General features: G+C 38.3%; 2 protein-coding genes across 2 annotated transcripts; both read right to left on the bottom strand.

Moving 5' to 3' along the window:
- Nucleotides 1-4,207: 4,207 nt before the first annotated feature.
- On the bottom strand, nt 4,208-5,379 carry LOC102612979 (uncharacterized). The gene is made up of 3 exons (XM_006480176.4): nt 4,879-5,379; nt 4,653-4,769; nt 4,208-4,511 (listed from the first exon to the last, which is right to left on the bottom strand). Exons 1-3 carry the CDS (start codon nt 5,371-5,373, stop codon nt 4,431-4,433), a joined length of 693 nt encoding a protein of 230 aa, XP_006480239.3. The 5' UTR covers nt 5,374-5,379; the 3' UTR covers nt 4,208-4,430.
- Nucleotides 5,380-13,585: 8,206 nt separating this feature from the next.
- Nucleotides 13,586-18,398, bottom strand: LOC127903653 (uncharacterized). Its single transcript, XM_052443988.1, has 2 exons — nt 17,158-18,398; nt 13,586-17,060 (listed from the first exon to the last, which is right to left on the bottom strand). The coding sequence occupies exons 1-2, from the start codon at nt 18,396-18,398 to the stop codon at nt 13,586-13,588; spliced, it is 4,716 nt and encodes a 1,571-aa protein (XP_052299948.1).
- Between the last annotated feature and the right edge of the window lie 8,787 nt (nt 18,399-27,185).

The raw sequence follows: 27,185 nt of genomic DNA, 5'->3' as shown, positions 1-27,185 counted from the left end.
ATTTGCTAGTAGCTGTTAATTACAAAACCCATAATCCAAGTTTTAGAAATTAAAAAAAAAAATCCAAGTTTTAGGAAATGGTAAACCTTACTCATCTGAGAAAAGATTAAAAAAAAAGGCAGAAAGAAATAGTTTGACTTTTGCTTTGGCATTATCGCATAGTTAACAATAATCATTGATGTTAGGTCCCATTTGCAAAGTCACTTACAAGAGCGTTGTCAAAGATCGAACTAGCTTTGAGTCTGGTTTATTTTTAAAAAGAAATGAAAAAAATAGCTAATAGTCCTTTGATCATATTTGAGGAGACCCTTTTATTTGTTAATCGTATCAAAAATCATTTTCGCATATTTTGATAGTTTCAAGCTATAGTTTTATCATTTATGTGAATATTGAAGTTTGTACTCATATACATGGATATTAGTTTTTATGGTTTTTTTTATTTTTAAATATAATTATATTCCTTTCAAATGAAAAAAAAGAAGCTACAAATGTTTTCTTGAAAATAACATGTAAGGTAGTAAATGTATTTTTTCCTTCCTTTTTTGCTTCTTTGTTTCCTTGAAGGATAACTCTTACTCTTTTTTTTAAAAAAATTAAATACTTTTATCCAAAGAATTTCCAATTAAAAATAATTTTGCAAAAATGTTCGCAAAAGTAATGCACCCTTTGATCTTGCACAATCCTTGATCGACGTAAACGGTGGCTAAACTTAATTTGAATACTGTTTTATTTTCAAATTAAGATCCTATTGAACTTAACCAACTTTTGAAATCAGCCATAATCATAATTCATAAGCAAATTTTTGAACAGCTAAAAGCTCATGTCACCACTGGGCTAGAAGGGACTTCTGAGTTAGGTTGCGTTGGTTTTTTTATCTGAAATTTGAATAGGTTTGAATTTAACTAAAGTCTGAATAGGTCTGAATGAAAATATCTGAATGACATGATTGTTTTTTCTTCTTTAACATCTAAAGAGAAAAACTTAAAAACTAGTAGTTTGACATAAATATCCGTTTAAGTGGTGCATATATTTGTTCTTCACAATTTATAATTTTCACAGGTTGATTAGTCTGGTAACATTAAAAAAAATACTATCATTGTTGATCTTAATTTAATTTTTTAATGAAAGATGTAATTAAAATATCAAATTTTATTATAAAGTCAATACTGTTATTTTATTTTTGATTCACCACAAATGACATAATTTGATTTGTTCAATATTTCAGTTTAGTTAATGTTATTATGTGAATGCAAATTTAAAGCAATAAAAAAAATAACTTCAAGAATAATACAAAAATATAAGGTTTATACATAATATCGGAAATACATGAATTGCTAAGAGTATTTTTGAGATTTGAAATTAAATTTTTCATTTAAACTTCATACTTCAGATAAAAGTGTAATTTTTCTACTTTTTTTATTCAAATATAATTGTCTGACAATAAGTGATAAGTTAAAAAAACAAACAGCCTAAAATAAATAAATGTTTGAAAAAAAAGTTAAATTCAGATTTCAGACTAAAAAACAAACAGCACCTTAGTCTCAGTATATTTTTGGGATTTATTATAAACATATAGGGAGCTGATCATATGCATGCAATCTAGCATTTTATAGGACCTGACTGCATGCTTGTCAAGCTTTCTGAATTTGGTTCATCTCATCACAAGTTTCAAAATAATATATTATACGCCCAAAACGAATATATGTAGCCTAAGTTATGGCCTTTGGAAGATGCCCTGCTCATTCCACTTCTTTTTTGGTCATTTTTCAGTTTTAAGAAATTTTCCTATTTTCCCTATTTCTTTTAGGATTTTTATCTTTTTTTAGATATTGAATCTTGACACAATTTATTTTGTATTTTTTTTATTTTGATTAGAAAAAAATTATTATAAAATAATACTTTGAATTTGCCCATTTTGGTAAATTTGTGATATTATATTAAGGGGCCCAAAACCTAGTTTTGTTGATTCAGACTTATTGAATAAACTTCATTATTCAAAAACTTTTGTTTTTCTATCAATCAACTTTAAATGTTCATTTCATCATTTTCATTAGGAGGTTATTAGCCTCACAACATAGCTCTTCCTAATGGAAAGCTTGACATGAATGTAGGTGCACACTATAAGAGGCACAAATGCACATACTTGATCACTCTTCTATATATGTCTGGATGCCTAAATGCAGATTTTGTGTAGATTTCCAACTACACTATATTGTGTTATAATTAATTAGACAAAAACATATTCGTGTCCTGATAAGATTAGGACTATTTACATATATAGATACATATTAGAAATATTCCAATCCAGAATTTTAAAGTACGGAAAAGTCTGGGAAAACATATAAACTGTGCGGTTTAAGCCCTTTAATTTTTAAGCTTTTAAAATCTCATGGTTTTAAAGTTTACTTAGACTTTTTCCACACGTTGAGATCCCAGACCGAAAGTGTGTATATATATATATATATATATATATTTCCAATCTAAAATTTTAAAGTGCAGAAAAGTCCAGGAAAGTCTGAGAAAATGCATAAACCATGAGGTTTAAGCCCTTTAAACCTTTTAAAACCTTATTGTTATAAAGCTTTATCAGACTTTTTCCGCACTTTAAAATTCCGGATAAGAAAACTACTATATATATATATATATATAGAAGAAGTACATATTTAACAAAAAAAGATTTTTTTAATCTCAATTATAATATAAATATTTGGTTAAGACGTGAACTTGGTACGGATGACAATTTTTCCCATAGGATCCCATAATGTTTGGGACGAGATTGAGACATATTTTATCTCCAAAAAAAAAAAAAGTAAAGGGACAAAATGAGACTTTTTTTTTTTATCACATTTGCATATACGGGACATGACTGGGATTGACAAATCCCGTCCCATTCCATTTCATTGCCAACCCTAGTTGTTGGTTTAGTTTATTATTATATTATTGAATTATTGGATATTTATCAGGGTTAAAGTTGGTTATTGTCAAAATCTATAGTTTTTGAAATGCAAGTCTTAATGTTAATGTGTAATGGAAGCAAACAAACAAATAAAAAATGTTAGTACAAAATTATATTTGAATATGCATGTACTCAAAATAAAATATTTTATTATTCTTATTTGTATTTATTCAAGATTTTTTTGTTATTTTGAATTATAATGATCCTTAAAAGAAAAAAAAATCAAAATCTATTTATTTACATTTGGGACTCTTCAGGATAATGAGATTGAATGGGATATTTAACATAACGGGACTATGACAAATTTTTATCCCAAAAAAAATAAAGGGATAGGACTTGCATATATAGAACATGACTAAAATTGACAAATCATGTCTCATCTCGTCTCATTGCCAATCCTAAAACTTGCGGTTGTTGGTCCATGCTGTTGTTTTTCTTTATCTTTCTTTTTTAAATAAAAAATAAATGGAAGAAGTACATAGTTAACAAAAACAAAAAAAATATGACTCGATACCCATCACCAACTCAAATTTCAATGTCACATAGGTGAGCTAAAACCAGTCTAACTTCAATTCTTGGATCCCACCGAGTAATTTCCAAGTATTGCAGTGGCATATACATATATATATATATTATATTGGGTCATATCATTGGTAATCAAGAAAAAACTTGATCTGGAATCATATGAAGTGATTATTGAGATTGAGTGAGAGTCATTCCTCTTAATTATTGTTTGACAGGTCAAAGTACGGGATTTGTCCATGACTATGCTTGACTATGCTGATGAGTTTGAAAAATCCTACAGGCATGCATATTTAATCACTTAGAAACAGAATGACTTTGTTTATTTCATTAATTAATTTAAGCTCTAACTATTTATTCTTGTCGTTTTTTATTTTCATTAGAATAATTATTTTAATTACCTCACAATTTTTTTTAGAACATAGAAATAGATAGGCAGCTTGATGAAAACGGTAGAAAATAGAAATTAGTTACCATACAGGCTTGTTATCAGATGCAAATTATAAATAAATGTTCTCTAGAGAGTTATATATATTATTTTGCAATTAAACCAATTCATTAAGGTAAAGACCAAGCTAACTAAGTTTGATTAATTCCTGACAGCTATAGCTTCTTGTTAAAAAATATAGTGACTATTAATTAACTAACTATTGAAGCAAGTTGTCTTTTTTTTTTTTTTTAAATCAGATTGATCTTCAATTTTATTCCAACATGAAAATGAATACAAGCAACACTCTTCATACTGAAAAAGGAGTACCAAAAACAAAAATAGGGGGAAAAAAAGTAATCTAAAACAAATCCAAAGACCAAGCCAAATTAACTTCAAAACATATATGGAGAAATTTAAACCTCACACATAGGTTTTATATTCTTCATCTTCAGTGTAGCTAGGATGGACTGCATCTGCCCTGCCACCCTTCTATATATATTTGAACTTTGAAGTGTGTAAGCCTCACATAATTGAGCAACTGGTAACAACACTTGCAAAGTGAAGTCCAGTTTCCAATATTCTAAATGCTGTTCCCCATCGATTCTAGAAATCAATGAACAAGAAGAAATTCACTCTCACAATATATAAAGATCAGCACTATATCCGAATTTATAAAAATGTTATGCACCAAATTAAATAATCAACTGATCACTCAAAATTAATAATAGTTTATTCAAAACTCACCCTTCTCTCCGCTGGGATATTTGGATTGTATGGAACAATTGCATGATGTGAAGAATTCTCGGAAGGATAGCGCGAATAGGGGACAATTCTTTGGCTCCTGGACCTACTAGGACTTGGCTGTAATCAGTTACAAAGTCAATATAAGTTTTATAAATAGGCAATTAATTTCAAAATATTTTGATTAGGAAAAATGATATAATAATAATAATAATATTATTAGAAATACCTCATAATATCCATCTTCCCTATTTTCCTCTAATGCTTCCTTCCTCAAACACTCAAGCAATGCAAAATTATCCACAAACTGCTCCAGGCTATGCGTGTGATTAAAGTGCCCTTCTTCACCGCGGAAACATTCCAGGCAGATATTGTAAGGAAAACTCCTGGTTTTGAAGCACCTCGTGCAAGTAAAATACTCGTTGGTTATGAAGATTTTGCACTGGCGGCAAATTGGCCTCCCACTTTTTATTATATAGTAGAGAGTCAACACTTCATTGAAATCTAAACCTCTGCTTCCATCGACGTCTAGATCATTGAAGAAGTCACGAGTACACATGTTCCGATCGTATGCTTCCAGCGACATGAATTCTGAAAACTCTCTGTAACTCACCCTACCGTTTCCATCTTCATCCATTGATTCGAAAAATTGGTCGAATAAACGTCTTTCTTCATCGGTGCCTGACTCATAATAGGCTAAAGCAACCTCGTTCAAATCCTCCATTATTGTTTCTTTCTTGGCTTAATTTGCCAGAGTTTGTAAGGAGTGAAGACCTTTTTATATTTCTCTACATGTTATGCTAATTGGTTTCGTCAAGGGATAATGATTAAAGGCCCCCTTATGTTTCAGTAAATTAACCTCTTGTCTTCCGTATTTCAAAACCTATCAAAAACCCTAGTTATTAAAAGTTTCTGTTCAAACTTATGATTAATTTTTTTAATTGACAATTAATTGCTGAACTTTGTGATCAATAAAAGATAATCGTAAAGGATAAATTAGTAAAAATATAAAAAGTTGATATTTAAATTTTTTATTTATAGAGGAATTTTTATGAATTTTAAAACTTGGGAAACAAAGGATTAATTTTACCAAATAACAGGGGGTTTCAATCATTTTCCTTTTATGTTATCTTGTATGCTTGAAATTTTCAACAAGGGAAGGTTCTCAACTCCTTACTGAAAGCAACCCAATGGACGTGTATGGCTTAAATAAATCTTTTTGACCGCATAATATCACAATTAAATTCTTTTAATTAATTTTTCAAAATATGATTATAGTCGTTGTATTTGGTAGCTAGTTGTCACCCTCATGATGTTGGAAAAAATCAGGTTTTTAAATTTTTATAAAACCTTTTGAGGACCGCTCTCATATAATATATAGGAATACGTAATCCAGAAATCGTACCTTGAAAATCTGAGTTGGCTTTTTCCGCTGAAGTGATTTAGGCTCCTAGATCACGATCCGCCACCACCACTCCTGTTAAATCACGATCCGTCACCACCACGCTTGTTGGATCACGAACTGTCACCAATGATCTTCCAGGTTATGACTCAGGTTCGATCTGCACTTGACGTGTGGGCGCCTTTATCACTACCAAAGCAACTAGCACGAGAAAATTTTTCTCTCAACAATGGAGAGAAAAATCTTATTCTCAGATCTGTATCAAGTGGCTTCTTTTTTTTCCTTTAGGGAAAAATAAGCCTTATATATTTCCCTTTAGTGAAAACCCTAGGCTCCAAATAAGGCCCTAAATAAAACTCACGTTTATTTACTTTTTCAATAGGGGACCTACCTTGTAAAATAACATAAGGCCCCTTATACAAAAGCTAATTAAATGGAGCCTCCCACTAAATGATATATTTAGGCTTTTGACCCAAATCGCTAGTTATCTTACTTATTAGTCCAGTAGTGGTGCAGTCAATTAAATGAGCTAACCCGGGGATCATTTGGGAACATACAATAGTGGCTACAATAATTAGGCTTGTAATTAAACTAGCCCAATTATTTAATTCCAAATCTACTCCACTAAAAGATTGGAACTGACTTCCATAATTGTATGCTCGAATAATAATTCGTCCCAAGCCACATTGATTTCTTTACTGCACAATCCTTTGTACCACATCGTTAATTAAATTGATATCTCAACTGTCCAATCAATTTAATAACATCTTATTCCTTGATCTTTACTGGTTTTCTCTAATGATCATTTTCAACATACTAAATATGTTGACACACTCTGGCCAGAGAATTCTATGATCAAGTGCCGAAAACCCATCAAGAGATGTGTTGTACAAATTCTATATTGTTAATCCATAACTCCAATACTCATAATTGCTCCCACCAAGATACCGGGTAATCTTGACCACAAGGATGTGTCGTGCCCATTGGTAACTCAAATGGAATAACAATTACAATCATGAAATCATAATTAACTCAAGATTAAGATTACAGTAAAATCAACGCCTATGAGATTTAATAAGTCTGACAGTTATTACAAAGTTAATTAAATCTCATATGTGATCCTGTTCAATGTAGTCGTACTACATCAATAAATTCATACATGATTAAGACAAATCATTCAATGAATTTATTACAGTCTATACCTAAATAAAGTGCCCAACTTTATTTATCAACTGCGAACTAAATTTATTTAATCATAAGATAACTTGTATTTATGTCTTCTGTGAATCCACATGGTAATCACATAAATACATATAATATGATTAAATGGACTTTAATACAAGTATTAATGCAATTAAGATATTTGAATAAAATATCTCATTTATTTTATTAATTAGAAAAATAGTTTATTACAATTAAATAAACACATATGCTTTTAAAGAGCATATTTTCCCAACACATGAGTCATGAGGGAAAACTGTCGTGGCTTGGCTTGGGGCCTTGTGTCGAGTCTTGGCAGCAACATGGGCGCGCTTATGGCGACCACGAAAACAAGGCAAGTCTGATGCGTTGGCTGGGGCATGGCAGCATAGCGTACGCTATGGCATGGGCACAAGCAATGCGAGACGCGGCGCGCAAGGGTGTGTGTGGGTGGCGCACGCAGCATCTTGCAAGTGCATGGGCGCAATGTGCGCGCAGGCTTGAGCCGCAGTGGGCGCGCAAGCGTGAGGTGCAGTAGGCGCGCGAGCGCAATGCACCATGGGCACGCGGACGCGAGGTGCTGGGGCACGCTAGTGCGAGGCACATCAGCGTGCAAGCGCGAGGCACGAGAGCGCATGAGCACTAGGGAGCACCAGCGAGCAAGCGTGGCACAAGGCGCGCAAGTGTGGGGCTCAACAGCGCACGAGACAAGGGCTGGATTGTGTGGACAGCTTGAGGGATAGTGGCATAATTGTGTGACAGAGTGCGAGCGAACATGTAGCAACACGGGGCATGCACGTGAGGCCAAACCATGCAAAAATGAGAGGCGTTCATGCGCGGGCTATGTGCGCATAGTGGCAGCTGGATGTAGAGCATAGTTGGCTGCAACTCTCCAAAAAGTGGACTTAAAATCAAGCATGAGTGGTAATTGTGGGTGCAACTAAGTGGGAGAACACGGCCTTGATCATGTGCCTAGAAATGAGGGGTACAGACAGTGGGTATGGCAGTTACAACCCATGATTTCCTTGCTAATAGGCATGGTGGGCAGCGGTTGCTCAATTCAAGGGGGAGTGGAGATGTGCTCTTAGGATCATACTTAGTGGATGCCTAAAATTTAAGGGGGGAACTTGAGGTAGCGCGAGGGTGGCGCGCCACCTAACCTTAGCAAATGGGGGTGTCATTTGCAAACTTGTGTATATAAATAGTGATGGGAGCGTATGTTGGGGTGTCAGTTGAGTATACAAAACTTAAACTATTTGTAATCTTCTCTTACAAATAGTGTTCTCGAGTTGTTCGTGTGCCCAAGGCAGAACGGGTCACTATCACCAGCATGTACCTAGAGGGTGATACTAAATTGTGGTGGCGAATCAAGTTTTAACAGGATGTTGAAATGGAACGACCAGCAATTGAGACTTGGGACACGCTCAAACAAGAACTAAAGGGCAGTTCTTACTAAGGAATACTAGCTGGCTCGCGAGGGAGAGCTTGAAGAAGCTTAAGCATACTGGATCAGTGAGGGATTGCGTCAAAGAATTTAGTTTGCTAATGCTGGATATAAAAAACATGTGGGATGAGCATAAACTCTTCAACTTCATTTTGAGTTTGCAGCCGTGGGCGCAAACAGAGTTGTGGAGGCAAGCTGTGAGGGACTTACCAGCGACAATAACAGTAGCCGATGGTTGGTTGACTTCAGATTCGTGAATGCTTCTCCTTCTGAATCTAAAGAGTTTAATGAAGGTAAGAAGAGTCATTTTTTGTATGATGGGGGGAAAAAGAATAGCGGGCAAAATAAAGCTAAGCAAGGGAATCCGCAAGGAAAGAAGAGCTCGAGGTGCTTTATCTACAACGAATCACATGGGCTAAGGAGTGTCCGAAGCGCGAGAAACTGAACGCTTTGGTGAAGGAAATGGAAGGGGAGTCTTCAAAACCTTCTAAGGCCAAAACAACAGCAACGCGCATGAATCCGTTACAGTTGCTGAATAACATGGAAGTCAAGGTAGAATAGAAACCCATGACTAACGAGGAGCTGGCGAGCATCCTAAAGGGTGAATTCTACTAAGAGGGACTAATGTGTGCAACTGTAAAGCTGAATGGAGTGGAGGTGAGGGCAATGATTGATACAGATGTGATGGCGAATCTTGTAGAGGTGAATTTGGTACCACGCCCTGGTCTGCAAGTCGCTGAGCCAATCTTGCCGTGGGTCTGACTTTACACCATTGGGTAGTTCTGAATGGCATAGCGATGGCCAACCTAAGTGTGGGCACTTGGGCACGAGAGACAACATTCCTGGTGATGGCTATGTTGAGATTTGATGTGATTTTGGGAATGGAATTCCTGTATAATGCAAACGTGCATATACTACCTCAGTGTTCCTGCATTTGGATCGGGGGCATGGGGAAGCTTTGCATGGTTGGCTGCGAATATTGGAATTGGAGTTGGAGTAGGCTGGAACCATCACTCTAGACTACTAACAATGGTTTAGATCGAGGAAATTTAGCAATGATGTCAATGATTAAGAGCACGATCAAGTTGAGGAGGGACTTGACGGGTATACAATGGCGTCTAGGGAATTCGTGGTTGGTGAGACACTTGGGCTTTAACTAGACAAGTTACCACATGGAGATGAGAACCAAGATGAAGTAGAATCGAAAGCTAAGTCCTAGCAAGCGGTTCTGTTTACCAGAGGGCTGACGACAGTAAGAATGTTTGTGACATTCGAGATGGTACCGACTGTGGTGAGTCTTTGCTACACGAAGGGAAATGCGGGTGCATTGGCAAGTGTCATGGCCCAAGCTTCCACATGGCCTGGCCCATGGAGAATTCTAGAGCCATGGAGACTTGTGTAGAGCATGTAGATATTTCCATTGTAATTAATGTGTTTATGTGGTAGTTGTGATAACTCTAGAGACTCTCTAGATACTTCTTTGTACCCTATAAATAGGAGAAGGCCTCATTTGGCCAAATCAATCAAAAAGCAATATACAATTCCAGCACACATAGCTTTGTAAGCATTCTATCGAGCAATATAAGTTCTTTCCTCCCATACTTTGTGAGTTAGAGTGATTCCTTTTTCCGCTTCTCGAATCCAGCAACAGATTTGGGTGTAAGGCTGACTTAGGGCCAATAGAGTGCGAATTTGGCGCCTAAGGCCGCACGGCATAGCGTGGGAACAATCCGGGCCGTGACACAAGGAAGCGCGGGGCTTCGAGCAACTTAAAACAACAAGCAAAATTCTGGTAAAAGCTTCACAGTGGGCTGCTTGGTTCATGTTGTTGTTGTTGGGTGTAACGGCATTGTTCCCTATCTATTGGTGTACATGTGGGAGGCGTGAGCATCAAGTGTTGGGCGAAGAAATGCAGTATAGCGGGCTGAAGTAGAGAGGGGCATGTGTGGCTGCCAAATCCATGGGAACTTCAGTCTTCCTCGGTAACAAGGCAGCAAGGATGAGACTTTGTTGCAGTGTCTGTGGATTGGAAAAGCAAGGGCTTGTGTGGACGCAACGACTTGTGGGAAGTCGAGAAGGAACAATCAGTAGCGACACTACATTCTTGGGGAGAATGACTTGTGAGAATATTGCTGGCATGGAGTCATTACATGAATGGTGAATGATTCCACATGAGTAGAACATCTGAGGGACCAAAGGATGGTGCAACGGGTGCGTGGTGAGCCCAACGTTGACACGAGGGTATGTGTCAAGGAGAAGGGATTTCAAGCTTTGATATGGCTTTGCGTGGATGAGGTTATCGTAGACATGGTTACCCCTTCGATAAGGACGTCGCACTTTTTAGGTGGGGGAGGTTTGTCACCATTGTGAGTCATGAGGGCCAACTGTCGTGGCTTGGCTTGGGGCCTTGTTCCGAGTCCTAGCAGCAACATGGGAGTGCTTGTGGCAAGCACGAAAACAAGGCAAGTCTGACAAATTGGCTAGGGCATGGCAGCAAAGCGTACGATGTGGCATGGGCGTAAGCAATGTGAGACAGCGCACACACGGGCATGCGTAGGTGGTGCACGTAGCATCTCGCAAGTGCATGAGCGCAATGGACGCGCAAGCTTGAGGCGTAGTGGGCACGCTAGCGTGAGGCGCAATGGGCATGCGAGCATGTGTCGCAATGGGCACGCGAGCGCGAGGCGCTGGGGCGAGTGAGCGCGAGGCGTTGAGGCGCGCGAGCATTGGGGCGCAACAGTGAGCAAGTATGGCACAAGATGCACGAGCATGGGGCTCAACAACGCGCGAGACGATTGCTAGATTATGTGGACAGGTTTTGAGATAGTGGCGTAATTGTGTGATAGAGTGCACACGAACGTGTAACAACATGGGGCCGAATCATGCGAAAATGAGAGGCGTTCATGCGCGAGCTGTGTGCGGACAGTGGCAGCTGGATGTGGAGCATGATTGGCTGCAAATCTCCAAAAAGTGGGCCTAAAATCAAGCATGAGTGACAGTTGGGGGTGCAACTTAGTGGGAGAACATGACCTTAATCATGGGCCTAGAAATGAGGGACAAAGATAGTGGGTGTGGCAGTTACAACCCATAATTTCCTTGCTAATAGGCATGGTGGGGAGTAGTTGCTCAATTCAAGGGGGAGTGGAGATGTGCTCCTAGGACCATGCTTAGTGGGTGCCTAAAACTTAGGGAGGGAACTCGCGCCACCTAACCTTAGCAAATGAGGGTGTCATTTGCAAACTTGTGCATATAAATAGTGATGGGGATGTATGTTGGGGCGCGAGTTTTGAGTTGAGCATTGTGTCCTTGAGCATATAAAACTTGAACTATTTGTAATATTTTCTTAGTGCGGAAATGGAAAAGTTGGGGCTTGGTGCCTTCGTAAAAAGCAAATTGCTTGTGTTCTTGTGGCTTGTGTGTGTATTGTTCTTTGTGTTAGTGAGAAATCTCTCTTGCATAACCTCCATTGCGAGCCTTGACTTGCTTCCAACTAAATCGCTTCCGTTCGGTATTTTGAGTGGCTGGCTAAGCGGAGTATTTAGCGCCATCACGCGGGTTGCCACACATAGTTAGAGAAAGCCCGGTGACACTTGTTTGTACAGAAGAATATTTTCGTTGTTTCCTTAATTACTAGTAATTAATAGCCAACTAAGAAGTGGTAAACTATATGACGACGACATACTTGTGACATACATAGAAGATGCCCCGAGAAAATTCAACTTTCATTTTTTTAATCAATTAATTAAATTAGTATTTTCATAGTGTTCACACTGAAGGGAAATGACAGTCAATCATAGTGGCTGAAAGTTCAATTTTTGAATTATAGGGGAATTTTTGATGAATTTTAAAACTTGAGAAACAAAGGATTAATTTTAACAAATAACATAGGGTTTTAATCATTTTCCTTTTATGCTTGCTTGTATGCTTGGAATTTTCAACAAGGGAAGGTTCTCAACTTCTTACTGAAAGCAACCTAGTGGACGTGTATGGCTTAAATAGATCTATTTGACCCCGGAATATCACAATTAAATTCTTTTAATTAATTTTTTAAAAATATGCTTATAGTCACTGTATTTGGTAGCTAGTCTGTATAGAAGAATATTATCGTTGTTTCCTTAATTAGTAATAATTAATAACCAATTAAGAAGTGGTAAACTATATGACGACGACATACTTGTGACATATATAGAAGATGCCACGAGAGAATTCAATTTTCATTTTTTTAATCAATTGATTAAATTAGTATTTTCATAGTGTCCACACTAAAGGGAAATGATAGTCAATTATAGAGGTTTCAAGAAGCAAAGAGGAAAAACTGGAGATCCTTTATAATTGAAACCTCTATAATTAATGGGTCTTGTAGCATTATACCAAGGATATATTTGATAGGCTACGTTGCATATACTTTTTTTTTTTTTGAAGAAAGGAAGAAATTCATTAAACAGACAAATGAGAGAATAACCAGGGTGGTGGAACATGTCTCCATTCACCCGGACCTGACAAAGAACACCCCACCTTAGCCACAACATGGGCAGCGGTATTCGCAGATCTCCTTACAAAAGAGAAAGTCACCTCTTTTAAGCTATGAGCCAAGGCTCTACAATCCGAAATAATAAGGCCAAATCCATTCTGATAGTCCTTGGAATCAATCAACGCATTAAACACTTGTAAACAATCAGTCTCAATAATAATAGGAAAAAACTGGGTATTCTTAAGCCAACTCAAGACCTCCCGCACACCCAAAGCCTCTGCCTCACGGGCTTCAAAATTGCCAACCAAAGATCCACATTTTGCAGCAAGAAATTGACCCTCAGAAGACCGGATAACTGTGCCGTAGCTAATCCTAGTAGTAGCACGGGAAGTGGCAGCGTCCACATTGCATTTAAACCATCAAACGCGAGGGCGTTTCCAACAAAAAGAGCCAAGAGTTAAATCTGCTGGCATCTGAGTAAAGTGACTCAGTTGACGAGCCCTTTGCCACTGGAACAAGTCTTGACCAGCTTTATTGAGCACTTGAGGCACTCTGCCTACTACATGCCTCCAAACTTTAGTATTCCGATTTTGCCAAAGACCCCAACAAACCATTGCAACAATACAACTATCCTCAATACTACACCGAGTAAATAGAGCATCCAACCAAGCTCCAAAAGTAACAAAATTTCCAGCAGAACCAACCAAAGAAACCATCCAGCATTGTTTGGCAAAAGGACAATCAACTAAAACATGATAAATTGTCTCAAGAGATGCATTACAGATAGAACAATAAGGGTGTACCTCAACTCGACGACTGAGAAGGTTATCAGCAGTGGGAACCACATTTGCCGCAGCTCTCCAAAGAAAATTCTTGATTTTGGCTGGCACAGCCAGCTTCCAAATCTTATTCCAAACTCCACTGTCAGGCGGTTCCGATATAATATCCATCCACTTATAACAACTCCGAACAGTGTAAACTCCTTTTGCGTCGGGGAACCAATACCAAGAATCACAATCCCTCCGAGAGCTAAGAGGAATTTGGAGAATGCAGTCTCGATCTCTTCTATTAAACACATCCTTTACAAGGTCATAATCCCACATTCGGTGATCAGGAATCATAAGACTACTCACAGGAGCTGATGCTAACGTCGCTGGAAGATTATTTGTAATAAAGCCACTCTCCTGATCAGGCAACCAAGGAACCGAGCCAATAGTAATGCTCTGTCCACTTCCAACTTGGACACGACTCCCTTGGATTAAAATCTTCTGAGCAGCCAAAATCGATCTCCATACAAAACTCGGGTTACTTCCCATCTTTGCTTGAGTGAAGTCTGCATTAGGATAATACCGTGCTTTAAACAATCTGCCCACCAGCGAAGATGGATTTGTAATTAACCTCCAGCCTTGTCTCCCTAGCATAGCAACATTAAAGTTGTGGATGTGTTTAAACCCAATACCACCATAAGATTTGGGCTTACAAAGTCTGCCCCACTGCATCCACCTAATTCCACCACTACCATATCTTTTACTGCCCCACCAAAAAGAATTCAGCATCCTTTCAAGTTCCCGGCATAGGTCGAGAGGGATGAGGTAAACTTGCATAGCATAATTAGGTATGGCCTGTGCCACAGTTTTAATTAAGATTTCCTTTCCAGCTCTAGAGAGGAGTTTCTGATGCCACCCTTGAATTCTCTGCCAAACTTTATCCTTTATATATCGGAAAATGTCTATCTTCTTGCGCCCAACATAAGATGGTAATCCAAGATAGGTACCATGGTCTGTAGTAGCTACAACTCCAAGCTGTTGACATATATTATGAACAGTATCGTCCGCCACATTCCTACTGAAAGAAATTGAGGATTTATTGTAGTTCACTTGCTGCCCCGAAGCTGCTTCATAAGTTGCCAAAACCTTTTTTACCAGATGAGCCTCCTGGACAGTAGCTTTAAAGAAAAGAAAACAGTCATCAGCAAAAAAGAGGTGAGAAACCAAAGGAGCACCTCTAGCAACTCGAGCCCCATGGATCATCCCAGCCCTCTCATAGTGATTTATCAGCAAACTCAGCCCCTCTGCACAGATGATAAACAGATATGGCGATAGCGGATCTCCTTGTCTAAGACCTCGACTTGGCACGATAGGGCCTAGCTCCAACTCTCCCCGGGTAATCTTATAGGTAACTGTAGTGACACAGAGCATAATAAGATTCACCCAAGCAACATCAAAGCCCAACTTCAGTAAAATCGATTTAAGAAACCCCCACTCAATCCGATCATAAGCCTTGGACATGTCAATCTTTAATGCAGCAATCCCCTCTTTTCCTTGGCGTTTCCGTTTGAGAAAGTGCATTATCTCAGCCGAGATTAAAACATTATCAGCAATAGCTCTGCCTGGAACAAAAGCACTCTGAGAATCGGAAATTATCGATCCTAAAACCATCTTCATACGGTTAGCAAGCATCTTGGCTACAATTTTATAGAGGACATTGCATAAGGAAATTGGTCGAACATCAGTTAAAAATTCTATCTGTTTCTTCTTAGGAATAAGGACAATAGAAGTCTCATTAAGACCCTCAGGGAAAGAACAATCCCGAATGAACCTAAGACACGCCTCAGTAATATCAGTACCCACTACATTCCAAAACTTTTGGTAAAATGCTGGGTTCATTCCATCAGGACCAGGGGATTTATCAGGGTGCATATCAAACACGGCAGATTGAACATCTTCAGCAGTAAAAGGTTCCAAAAGAGATTGATTTTGTGCATCAATAATTTTAGATTCCACACAATTAAGCACATCATCATAGGAACAAATCCCAGCAGTAAATAAAGTTGTGAAATACTCACAAATTAAATTATTTACATCCGCAGGATTAGTACACCATTGCCCCTCTTGATTGCGAAGCTTGATTAAGGTATTCTTACGCTTCCTTGACGAGGCCATGGCATGGAAATACTTTGAATTTGAATCCCCATCCCGAAGCCAAAACGTCTTCGAACGCTGCTTCCAATAAACTTCGTGGCTATGCAAGAGCTCATTGTATCTATCTCGAGCTTCAATAAAATCAGCCAAGCTAACGGCATCACGCTTGCCCCTAAGCTGATGCATTTTATCCTTACACTCCTTAATTTGAGCTTTGAAATCCCGAGTACAATGATAGCCCCACCGAACTAAATCTAAGCTGCAAGCCGAGATTTTACTGAGAATAGGAAGCCCACCCACCATAGACCAACTCTTCTCAACAATATTAGCACAATCCGGATCTCTAAGCCATGAGTTCTCAAAACGAAACTTCATAGACCGTCGTCTCAAAACCACAGGAGACACATCCAAAAAGATAGGGAGGTGATCTGAACTCGAAGCTTCAAGACACAGAACCTTCGCTTGCGGGAAAAGATTCACCCAAGCGGAATTTGCAAGGGCTCGATCTAACCGTTCTTCAACCCAAGCTTCAGTGCCCCGTGACCTTTCCCACGTGAACTGGTAACCATCCATACCCAAATCAATGAGGCCCGAATCAGAAAGTGCAGCCCTGAAACCATTTATCTTCCACTGCGGGTGAGCATGAGAGCCGCGCTTCTCTAAGAAATTGAGGAGGTCATTGAAGTCCCCTAGACAGACCCATGGTAACGACGAAGTAGAAGCTAAATACCAGAGAAGATTCCAAGAATCATGTCTGCGAAATGACTCGGGAAACCCGTAGAAACCAGTAAGTCTCCAGTTGCCCCTTTCACTATCCTCAACTGCAAAGTCTATAAAATTACGCCCAAACTTCAATAAATTAACTTTAAAACTATTTTTCCAGAACATAGCAAGCCCACCACTACGGCCCTTTCTATCCACCACAAACAGACCCTCAAAACCTAATCTAATTTTGATGCTTTCTAACTTATCTCTGTAACACAATGTCTCAATCAAGAAAATAAAATCCGGTCTTTTATTCTGGACCAACTCAACAAGAGCTTGAACTGACCGTGGTTGGCCCAACCCACGGCAGTTCCAACTTAAACAACTCATTGGTGTCGGTGGGCCTGGAATACAGGGCCCACCACTGGTCCATTTTTGAGTGCTCACTCATCTCCATTATCTCAGTATCAGCATGCTCTTCTAAATTCAAGTTGATAGGAGGCCCACCTCCTGATCTTCTCCGTTTTGCATCAACTAAAATTAATGCAGAATTATACTCTACATCAGTTTCCTTCACAAGCATCGAATGATTAGCTATTAGTTCCTCTTCAATTCCATCTACACGCATTGACTTACAGCCTGTTACAAGAATATTAGAATTCATTGTGACTTGAGCACTTTCCTTCCCAAGGTCTCCGTGACAAGCTGTCCCATGATTCACGCCATTTTCCAAGTCAACTGCCATTTCAACAGCGGAAGTTGAGGGATTACCAAATTTCACCTCATCTATCTCCAACACTCCCGATCTGAGCCAACGGTCACCGGTGTTCATCGAGCTTCTCCGATTGGGAGCCTTCATCCAAGGGCCATAAGGTTTAATAACAGGGGTAGCATCAGTTTCATATATTGAGGGGCAATTTTTATCAGTGTGTCCTAAAATGCCACAGATAAAACAAAAATTGTGCAGTCGCTCATACTTGAAGTCTACCCATAACCACTCCCCACCCGCTCTTTTGAGGCGCATTCGTCGTTTAAGGGGTTTCCTAACATCAATCGAAACCCTCAGCCTCATGTAATTACGCCATACTCCTGTAAGATTATGTTCATCAGATGCCAAAAATTCACCAATAAAGTTGCCAATACTCTGTAATATTTTCTCGGACTGAAATCCAAGAGGCAGATTATACACTTGAACCCAGAAATATGTGTGGAAAAGAGGGATATTCTGCGGTTGTTCGTATACCCCAAGTCTCCGAATTATAAGAATATGCTGATCAAAGGTCCAGGGACCAGATTCAAGAACCCTCCTCACATCAATTTCATGAAAGAACTGGAAGAGAAAAAGCGTGGGAGATAAATCCTTAATACAAACACCACGCCCAGGACGCCATAACGAAGCCATAGTATTTTTCATGGCAATAAAGTTCACTACTTTGTCCGTGAGAAATCTTCCCACAAGGCAGAATTTGGAATCAAGACGGATATCCCCAGGATCATCAATCTCCTCTCCAGCCACAATCAAACCACCCTCCTCCTCCTCGTCAAGTTGCAGGCGCGCACAGATGTTGCTCATCTCAGATTCCGAAGTATTACTTGTGTTGGCCATGGATTAAAGAAAGAAAAGGATCGAATCCGTAGACAGTAGAGAAATAACAAAAGGAGACCAGAATTTACTTGTCAAAAGACAAGACACACACACTTGTCAAAAGACAAGACTTCCCTCATACTTAATATTTGTTTTTGCTTCTTAAAATAAATAAATTAAATAAAGTCCTGAGAATGACAATACGTTGCATATTATACTTATAACTTATAACTTGTTACTGCTACAAGATATCAATGATTGTTTAAAAGATAGGGAAAAAAAAATGTAAGTTGATGCACATGTTAAGGCCTAAGGGTGAGTGTTCCTTTAACGTCTGCAGTTTGAGTTATTACGTAATTAATATTTATATTTTTAAAACCTACTCAAAATATCTGTGTTGTTCCTTTCCTAGTTGTAGGATCTAATTTCTCTAGGGTAAAGTAGTAGTTTTGTCTTATATAAACTAGAATTAAAAAAAAAATGTCTAACATATCATAAAAGAAAAATAATTAAATAAATTTTAATGGGCACCCAAGGGTGTGACTTAGTAACTTTCAAAATTTAGAAAAATCGACCTAAGTTCAAATCTTTAAAAGAAATAGGAGGTTAAAATTGAACTAGAGCTCTGTCCATGCTCTTTTTTTAAAAAAATGAATTTTAACCGAAACAAGTATATAACAAAGACCATTAGATAATTTTTAAAAATATAAAGATTAACTAGATAATTAGTTCAAACTATGGAGACTAAATGTGTATTTATCCATACATTAAAAATGAAACCCGATGGTCTATGGGACCATGCGGGTTTAAACTAACATACATACATTTTCGGGTGTTTCCATGTTGAACACTAATTTATTTATTTTTTAAGAGGATGGAGATCTAATAATTAAACTAAAATACTAAAAGATCTTGCAACCGTTGATTTTCTTTTTGGACAGAGGTGGAATAAGTCGAATGAATTGACAGGGGAGACAAGTTGTTTAGAAGTGATGATGTTGTGCTTAACAAGGTCAAATATTACTAATATGACTTATTTTAATTACAGGTCTTAGCATACAAAAACATAAATATAATTTTTTTTAACTGTCTGGAAGTTGCTGGCAATACATAGCTAATTATCCTGCTTCTTATTGCAAAGTAAAATGAATAAACTAATGCGAAGACGTTAAGCAAGTTGCTAGTACTAATAAATTCAATGTAAAAAAAACATCTAAGAATGGAATGGTTTGACTTTTTGTTTTTTCGAATTACTATATTTGTAAATTGAATAATTGATTATAAGTGGACTGTAGACTATGCGATCATAACTAACAAGCGCTTAGCTTTTTGCAGAATAAAAGAACTATTTTAAAATAGAAAAATTAGTTTTATACACATATATAGTCAGTCTCGCATACATGCGTTGTCTTTTTTTTTTTTAATGTGCCATATAATTTAATAGAGTCAATTTCAATTCACTAATAAATCATGTGGTTTAACAAAGTCATTATTCAATTAAAACTGAACTCATTCTTATTGATAAATCAACCGTATATAAATACATTAGAAGATAATTGAAGATCCTATACACTAGGGAAGTACAAACTGAATCCTATATCTATGGGTGACAGCTAGATACAACTAAATACATTGACTAATACAAATTGAAATAGAAGACTAAGTCTATCAGTTGAAAACAACTGATTATCTCTATTAATTTGCACCTGATAATTTATATATGTATACATACACATCCACTGTCAGACACTTTAAGACTCCACTGTCCAATAAAATCTAAACATGTTTTTTTTTTTTTTAGAGAAAAAGAGAACTTTCATTCATTTAAAGATGAAAAAACATCCATGATTTCCGTTGGAAAAGAATCCAACCAAACAACAATATTAGAGTAAACAAAAGCTAACTTAGCTAAGGTGTGGGCAATCGCATTACAAGATCTCGAAGTGTGTTGAACATTGACGTTACGGAGATCCTTGATCTCATCTTGTATCTCCGAAATAACCCAGAAAATCTCGTTCTTGCTACCCCTCATGTTGTTTATCAGATCTGCCACCATTTGAGAGTCAGTTTCCAGAATTAGGGAGGTTAACCCTGCATTCTTTGCCACTTGTAATCCTTAATTTGCAGCTTCTGCCTCTGCATATGCTACATCCCCGTAAAACTTGGTGGTTTTGACAGCAGTAGCTATGGCCTTCCCAACTGAATCTCGAATCACTACTCCCAAAACTGATAGCTGTTTGTCATTGCTTATGGCTACATCAACATTCACCTTAAAGCCATTTTGTGGTGGGGGTTGCCATCCTCTGATTTTTTTCTCCTTTATAGTTCTGCTCATCCCCTTTAGACCTTTAACTTTTTGATAGGCTTCCATTAAAGCCCCTGCTATTATTACTAGCATCTGAGGATCTGACTTCTTTGCTTCAAATAAGAATATGTTCCTTGCTTTCCAAATATTCCAGCAAATGATGGTCATCAATTCAAAATCTGCTCTACTTATCTTCCTTGCTAAGTCATGAAAAATTGTAAGCAAATCTGAGCCTGTCATGCTGTTAAGACTCTCTGCAAAGCTTGTGAGCCTCCAAGCTTTTTTGGCTACCTTACATTCCATCAAAACATGAAAAATGTTTTCAAATCTATGACCACAAATTTGGCAAAAAGGCTCATGTACCACATGTTTTTTTCCACAGATTCACAATTGTTGGCAGCAAATTTTAAGTGGCTCTCCATAAAAAGATCTTGATTTTTTCTGGAATATTGAGAGTCCAAATCACCTTCCATTGATTGCCTCAGTTTTCTGAGCTGCTCGGAGTGTCTGGAAAATTTAACTTGAGAGCTATTTGATAGCCACTTTTGACAGAGTAATCTCCCTTTTTGTCATAATGCCAAAGCACTTGGTCTTTGTTCGGGTTGTTGGGCAGGGGGATATTCTTAATGGCATCTGCATCTTCTTTTATAAATTGTTCATAAAGCAACTCTTCTTTCCACTTATGATCTTGATCAATTAGCTCGGAAACTGTGGCATTGCTGGGTAAAGTTGGACTGGTGATTGGTTTAAAAGTAATTGGCCTAGGGATCTAATTATCTTTATAAACTCTCACCTGATCACCTTCACCAATTCACCATCTATAGCCTCTAAGGATTACCTCTCTACCCCCACAGAATGCTCCTCTAAGTAAATGAAGGGTTGGAGCCTAGGGTTGCTTCCATGAATTTTCCATGCTTGAAACACTTGGCTTGCAGAACTTTTGCTACCAATGACTAGGGATTCTGAATTATCCACCACCCCTACTTTGCCACCAATGTTTGGTTAAAACTCGAGAAATCCTTGAAACCTAATCCTCCTTGGCTTTTTGCTTGACTCAATTTGTACCAGCTAGTCCAGTGGATATTTTGCTTGTCTCCCTTACTTCCCCACCAGAATTTTGCAACAGCTCTTTGGATGTCATTGCAAGTGCCTATTGGAATCTTAAACACACTCATAGCCTAGGCCGGCACAGCTTGAGCGCCACTGCTTTGATAAGTACTTCTTTCCCCCCACATGAAAACAAATTATGCTCCCACCTTGAGATTTTGCTAAGAATATTGAGCTTAATTTCATTAAAGAAAGATTTCTTCTTTCTTTTGATCATAGAGGGCAGCCCTAATTACTTCTCGTGCTTGGAGACTGCATTGAGCTTGAATAAATTTTTGATAGTTGAAATTTTATCATCTTCCACACTGCTGCTGAAAAACATCGACGATTTGTGAAAATTGAAGATATGTCCCGAGGCCACTGCGTAGCAATCAAAAATGGCTTTAAAGTGTGTACAATCCTCCACTGAAGCTCTTGTAAAGATGAGGCTGTCATCCGCGAACAACAAATGAGAAATGGTGATGTTGTTGCCGAATTTCAGCCCATGGATCCGTATCTGATTTTCAGCTTGAATCAGGAGATTGGAGAATGCTTCTGCAATCTGCACACATGATGAACAAATATGAAGACAGTGGACACCTTTGTCTCAGCCCTCTTTAGGGCTGAATCAAACCCTTCAGAACGCCATTGATAAGAACAGAAAAGGATGTTGTGGTTATACAATCCATTATCAAAGCCACCCATCTATTTTGAAAAGCCTATCTTCAATATTGTTTTTTCTAGAAATTTCCACTCCACCTTATCATAAGCTTTGCTTATATCAAGCTTTAAAGCCACTAACCTATTTCATTTCCCTTTGCTATGTCTAATCTTATTCAAACATTCATACCTAATAATGATATTATCAGTTTTTAACCTTTTGGGAATAAATGCACTTTGTGTTGGGGATATGACATTATGAAGGATATGTTTAAGATGATTTGCTATGGTCTTTGTAACAATCCTATAAATCACATTACATAAGCTAATGGGTCTAAAATCTGTGACTTTTCTAGGTTTTCTAATCTTTGGAATCAAAGCAATGAAAGTGTGGTTTAGTGGTGCAATAGTACCTCTCTCATTAAGGATCTGTAAACAAGTGCTGATAACTCCCATCTTGACTGGATGCCAATGTTTTTAGAAGAAGACTGCATGTAGTCCGTCCGGTCCAAAAGCTTTGGTAGGGCACATTTGAGCTAGGGCTTCCGTTATTTCCTCCTCCGTATAGGGCTGTTCAAGATCTTTATTCATTGTAGTGGTAACTTTTGGATTCAAACCTGTACAGCAGCTTATAGTTGATCTGGACTTGGGTTTGAGGATGAGAATAGGTTTGCAAAATATCCGCAGAACTATTTTTCTACCCCTTCGTCATCTTCAATCCATTTTCCTTGATCATTCTCTATACCCCATATCTTGTTCTTTCTTTTCCTGGATGTGGCTTTAGCGTGAAAAAATTTGGTGTTTCTGTCTCCTTCTTTAAGCCAGTCTGCTCTTGAACGTTACTTCCAATAGATTTCTTCTTCTATCAAAAGGCTGTGAATTTGCGTTTCCACCCTCTTAATTTCCTCTCCGCTGTTATTCTACTCGCACTTTTCCTTTAGCTCTTCAAGCTTTTCCATCAGCTTCTGAATCTTTTTTTTTTCTGCCACTGAATTCCTCTCTACTCTAATGTTTTAGCTGAGCTAAAGAACTCCTCGCAGTTTCCTTAAACAGCTGCACTACCTTGTTTCCCGACCAATTACCATGGCTCGCCCACTCTGCTTTGATGATCTCCTTACAACTTTCATAAAGGCTCTATATATCTTCGTAATGAAGTCTCGTAAAATTTCTTCTTTGATAATTTGAACCCCTACTTCTTTCCTTAATTTCCATCAAAATAGGGTTATGGTCTGAGCTCCAATTCACCAAAGTAGTGGTTGTTGAGTTATAAAAATAGTCTGCCCAGTCTTTACTGCACAAAAATCTCTCTAACTTCTCTTCAATATAGTAAGGTCCAAATCTCCTATTAGACTAGGTAAAGAGGTAGCCTTGACTGCCCATATCCATCAAGTTACAATCTTGAACAACATTTCTAAAATCGCTAATTGCATTTAAGTCTCTATCATTACCACTATTTTTCTCATCTAAACCTGCTTTTTTGTGTTGCTTCTGGATGGCCATAGATTCCCATGCACCTCACCCACTTCCCTCGTTCAGTTTGTACTTCGGCATCAATATGGTGGCTGTTGAAAGAAGTTATATTAATGTTGGTATCTGAATTCCACAATAATGCTAGTCCTCCACTCTTTCCCTTGCTACTAACTACGAAACAACACTCAAACTTCAATAACTTGCCAAATTTATTCATTTGCCCAGACCTCAGCTTGGTCTCACATAAGAACACAATTTGAGGTTTGTGCTGCTGGAGAATGATTTTGAGTACTAAGAACATCCAATCATTCCCCATTCCCCAGACGTTCCAACTGAAGACCCTCATGGTTGTCGGCAGGGTTGATCACCAGCCTCCGCCGATAATTTCTTAGTTGGAGTTGCAACATTTTCCTTTCCAGTATTTGCCTTATCCCAACTTAGCTTGATTCTGGTTGAAGGTGAATTGAAGTGTAAATGTATGGCCGTTGTTGTTGCTATGGGCCTGCTGACTCTTGTCTTCTTACGTTCGGGGCTTTTCCCATAAATAATTTCACCAGGCCGTTTAGAGGTTCTCAACTTGATTTTATTTTCCTTGTTAATTGTTATTGCTCATTTCTCTAGCCTGCAGTTTCCACTTCCTTCGTTTAGGCTTTACTTGGCTGATTTTTGGCCCATTATCAACTTCTTCATCTAGAGCTTGCATGGGCTATGTTGGGCTCCTTGACTGATTTTTGTTCCTCTCTCAGCAGCTTTGAATTGCCCCTTATATTTTCATCATTTGTGTCCCGCTCTTTTTCCTTTCCCGCTCTTGTATTTTGCTTTTCCGTCTGCTCTGCTATGCCAGCTGCTACATCTGTATCGAGCAGCTTCAGCTGTCTCCTCGGGGTTTCTGCTGCTTGCATTAAATGATCTCCACCTCCTTTATCAACCCTGTTACTAACTATGTGGTTTGAAAGTTCACTTGGTTTGATTAGGTTGGAGCCTGATCCGTTTTCAAATCTCAGGTAATTTTGACTAATCTCCTGTTGTTGTTGACCTTGACTCTCTGCAGCATCGTCCTTCTTCTTCATTTGGTATTGTTCCCTACTCCATCTATCTCGTCGGTTTTGTTTGAGTTTTCCAGCCTGTATAACAGCTTTCATCCAGTACCCATAAGGAAGTTATTCCTTTGGTTGCCCTTCATACTCTGTACATTTCTTATATTGATGTCCGATCAGCCCGCAGCAAAAACAAAAGTCCGGCAACTTTTCGTATAATATTGGGATAAGAATATTGCCATCTTCATCTGTTTCCACTTCAAGCGTTTTCTGGAGTGGTTTAGTGATATCCACAGATATTCGGAGCTTTACAATCTCACCAATACAGTTTCCATCCTCATCTGTATCCACTTCTTCGACTGAACCAATAGATTCTCCTAGTTCTTGCATCATTTCTCTATGCATCCATGTAATTGGCACATTGCGGAACTATATCCAAAAGGATGTATGAGTAAAGGGCTGGTTGGCTATGTCTCCAATGCCTTTTGGTTCAGTTAGCACTATTAGTGCTTGGTCAAAATGCCAGGGTCCTCCTCCCATAACTCTTTTCTTATCAGCTTCCAAGTCAAATTTGAACATGAATATGTTGTTTCCCAAGCTCTCTATTTTAACTTCTCTATTTGTTCTCCATATCTGCAGCATAGCTGATCTGAGTCCCTCCAAGTTTACTCCTCTTTGGTGCAAGATCTTACCCACGAGACAACATGCTGCTATTTGTTCTCCTTTAACACTTTTTCTACCCGTGAGCGATATTTTGTTTGTCTGCTCTCCTCTAATAGAAATCGCTTTGCGCTTACGGATTAGTTCCTCTGTATCCATGACTGACAAAGATACAAACACTCTAATAAAGATCTGTAAATTAATGTCTACAACTACCTCTGCGTTTTGAAGCTTTCTTTCTTTCTCACTCTCTTCCCCCACTTGCCCCAAAATAAATTGAGGGCAATATTAAAAACTGAACAACTCGATCCCACCTAACAAGAGGTGGCTATATGAGCCATGGAGACTCTTTTTCCTCTCATTTCAAGGTGTTCTCTTAGAGAGGAGAGCATCGTGAAGAGTGACTCTTATAAAATCTAAACATGTTAATATATATAGATTTCAGATAATTAACAAACATATGTCATCAGAGACATGTAGGGTGTAGTCTCCAGCTATTAATATTATTTACATTTATGAAGCAAATCTGCATGGTGTTGTACAGCTTCTGTACCTTACAGACCAGGTTAGCTAGCTCCCGAAGGCTGCCATTTGCGTGCTTTGTTTCCACATGCAGGGACACGTGGAGTGCATGGAGTGGGGGTGTATGTTACAGAATCTGTAACATATCCACCTCCCGCAAATCTTGGCTTCACTCGTTTTGGTAACAGAGATACTCTAATGAGCACTTAGTCTTCGCATTAAAGTTTCTTATTGCGCAGTCCATCTAATGTGGCTGGCCCACAGTCTAAAGTTCAAAGCTTTATCTTTTTTTTTTTTTAAAGGAAAGTGTAGCTTTCATAGATTAAACGAGGAGAACAAGTACAGCAGATGGGTTGGGCAAGTTTCCAACCAAATAGCAGGTTCCACAACTTTTAACGCTAAACCAGCTAAAGTATGAACAATACTGTTACAGCTTCTGGGGGTATGTTGACAAGTGACTTGGTTTAGACGTTTCAGCCTTTCATGAACTTCCGAGATAGTCCAAAAAATCTCCACCTTGCTACTCTTCTTTTTTGTGATTAAATTCACCACGTCTTGGCAATCTGATTTAATAATCAGTGGGATGCATGCTACATTTTCTGCAATTTCCAGCCCCCAATTTACTGCTTCAACTTCTGCAGCTGCTATACTGCCATAGTATTTAGACTTCTTCATAGCAGCACCTATAAACTCTCCTTTGTGATTTCTGATGGCTATTCCCAGGCCAACCATTTGGTCTTTCGTCTTGATGGCTGCATCCATATTCATTTTAAACCATCCTTCTGGAGGTGGTTTCCAACTTGGCTGAGTAGCGGCTGCCTGGAGAGGATTATCTTGCTGTTGAGGGACTTTGATTCTTCTATACGATTCCACAGTTGCTTCAGCTTTAGCTACTGATATCTGACCATCTTGATTCTTTTTTTCAAAAACAAAAAGGTTCCTTGAATGCCAAATAGCCCAGCATATTGCCACAATTAACTCTACTTCTCTTATAGTTCTTCTTTCCATCAACCCCTGCAGTACACTCAACATATCTTGATTGACAATATGCTCTAGATCTTCTTTAAA

Source organism: Citrus sinensis, chromosome 1 (genome assembly GCF_022201045.2).
Source record: "Citrus sinensis cultivar Valencia sweet orange chromosome 1, DVS_A1.0, whole genome shotgun sequence".
Taxonomy (NCBI): domain Eukaryota; kingdom Viridiplantae; phylum Streptophyta; class Magnoliopsida; order Sapindales; family Rutaceae; genus Citrus; species Citrus sinensis.
This window is presented reverse-complemented; position numbering and strand designations above follow the sequence as displayed.

Coding starts and splice junctions, on each gene's coding strand:
- LOC102612979 (XM_006480176.4), bottom strand. CDS start 5,373: ATGGAGGATTTGAACGAGGTTGCTTTAGCCTATTATGAGTCAGGCACC. Junction 4,770..4,878: donor GGGAAGATGGATATTATGAG/GTATTTCTAATA, acceptor AACTGATTACAG/CCAAGTCCTAGTAGGTCCAG. Junction 4,512..4,652: donor ATATCCCAGCGGAGAGAAGG/GTGAGTTTTGAA, acceptor ATTGATTTCTAG/AATCGATGGGGAACAGCATT.
- LOC127903653 (XM_052443988.1), bottom strand. CDS start 18,398: ATGGCCAACACAAGTAATACTTCGGAATCTGAGATGAGCAACATCTGT. Junction 17,061..17,157: donor TTGTTTAAGTTGGAACTGCC/GTGGGTTGGGCC, acceptor ATTGTGTTACAG/AGATAAGTTAGAAAGCATCA.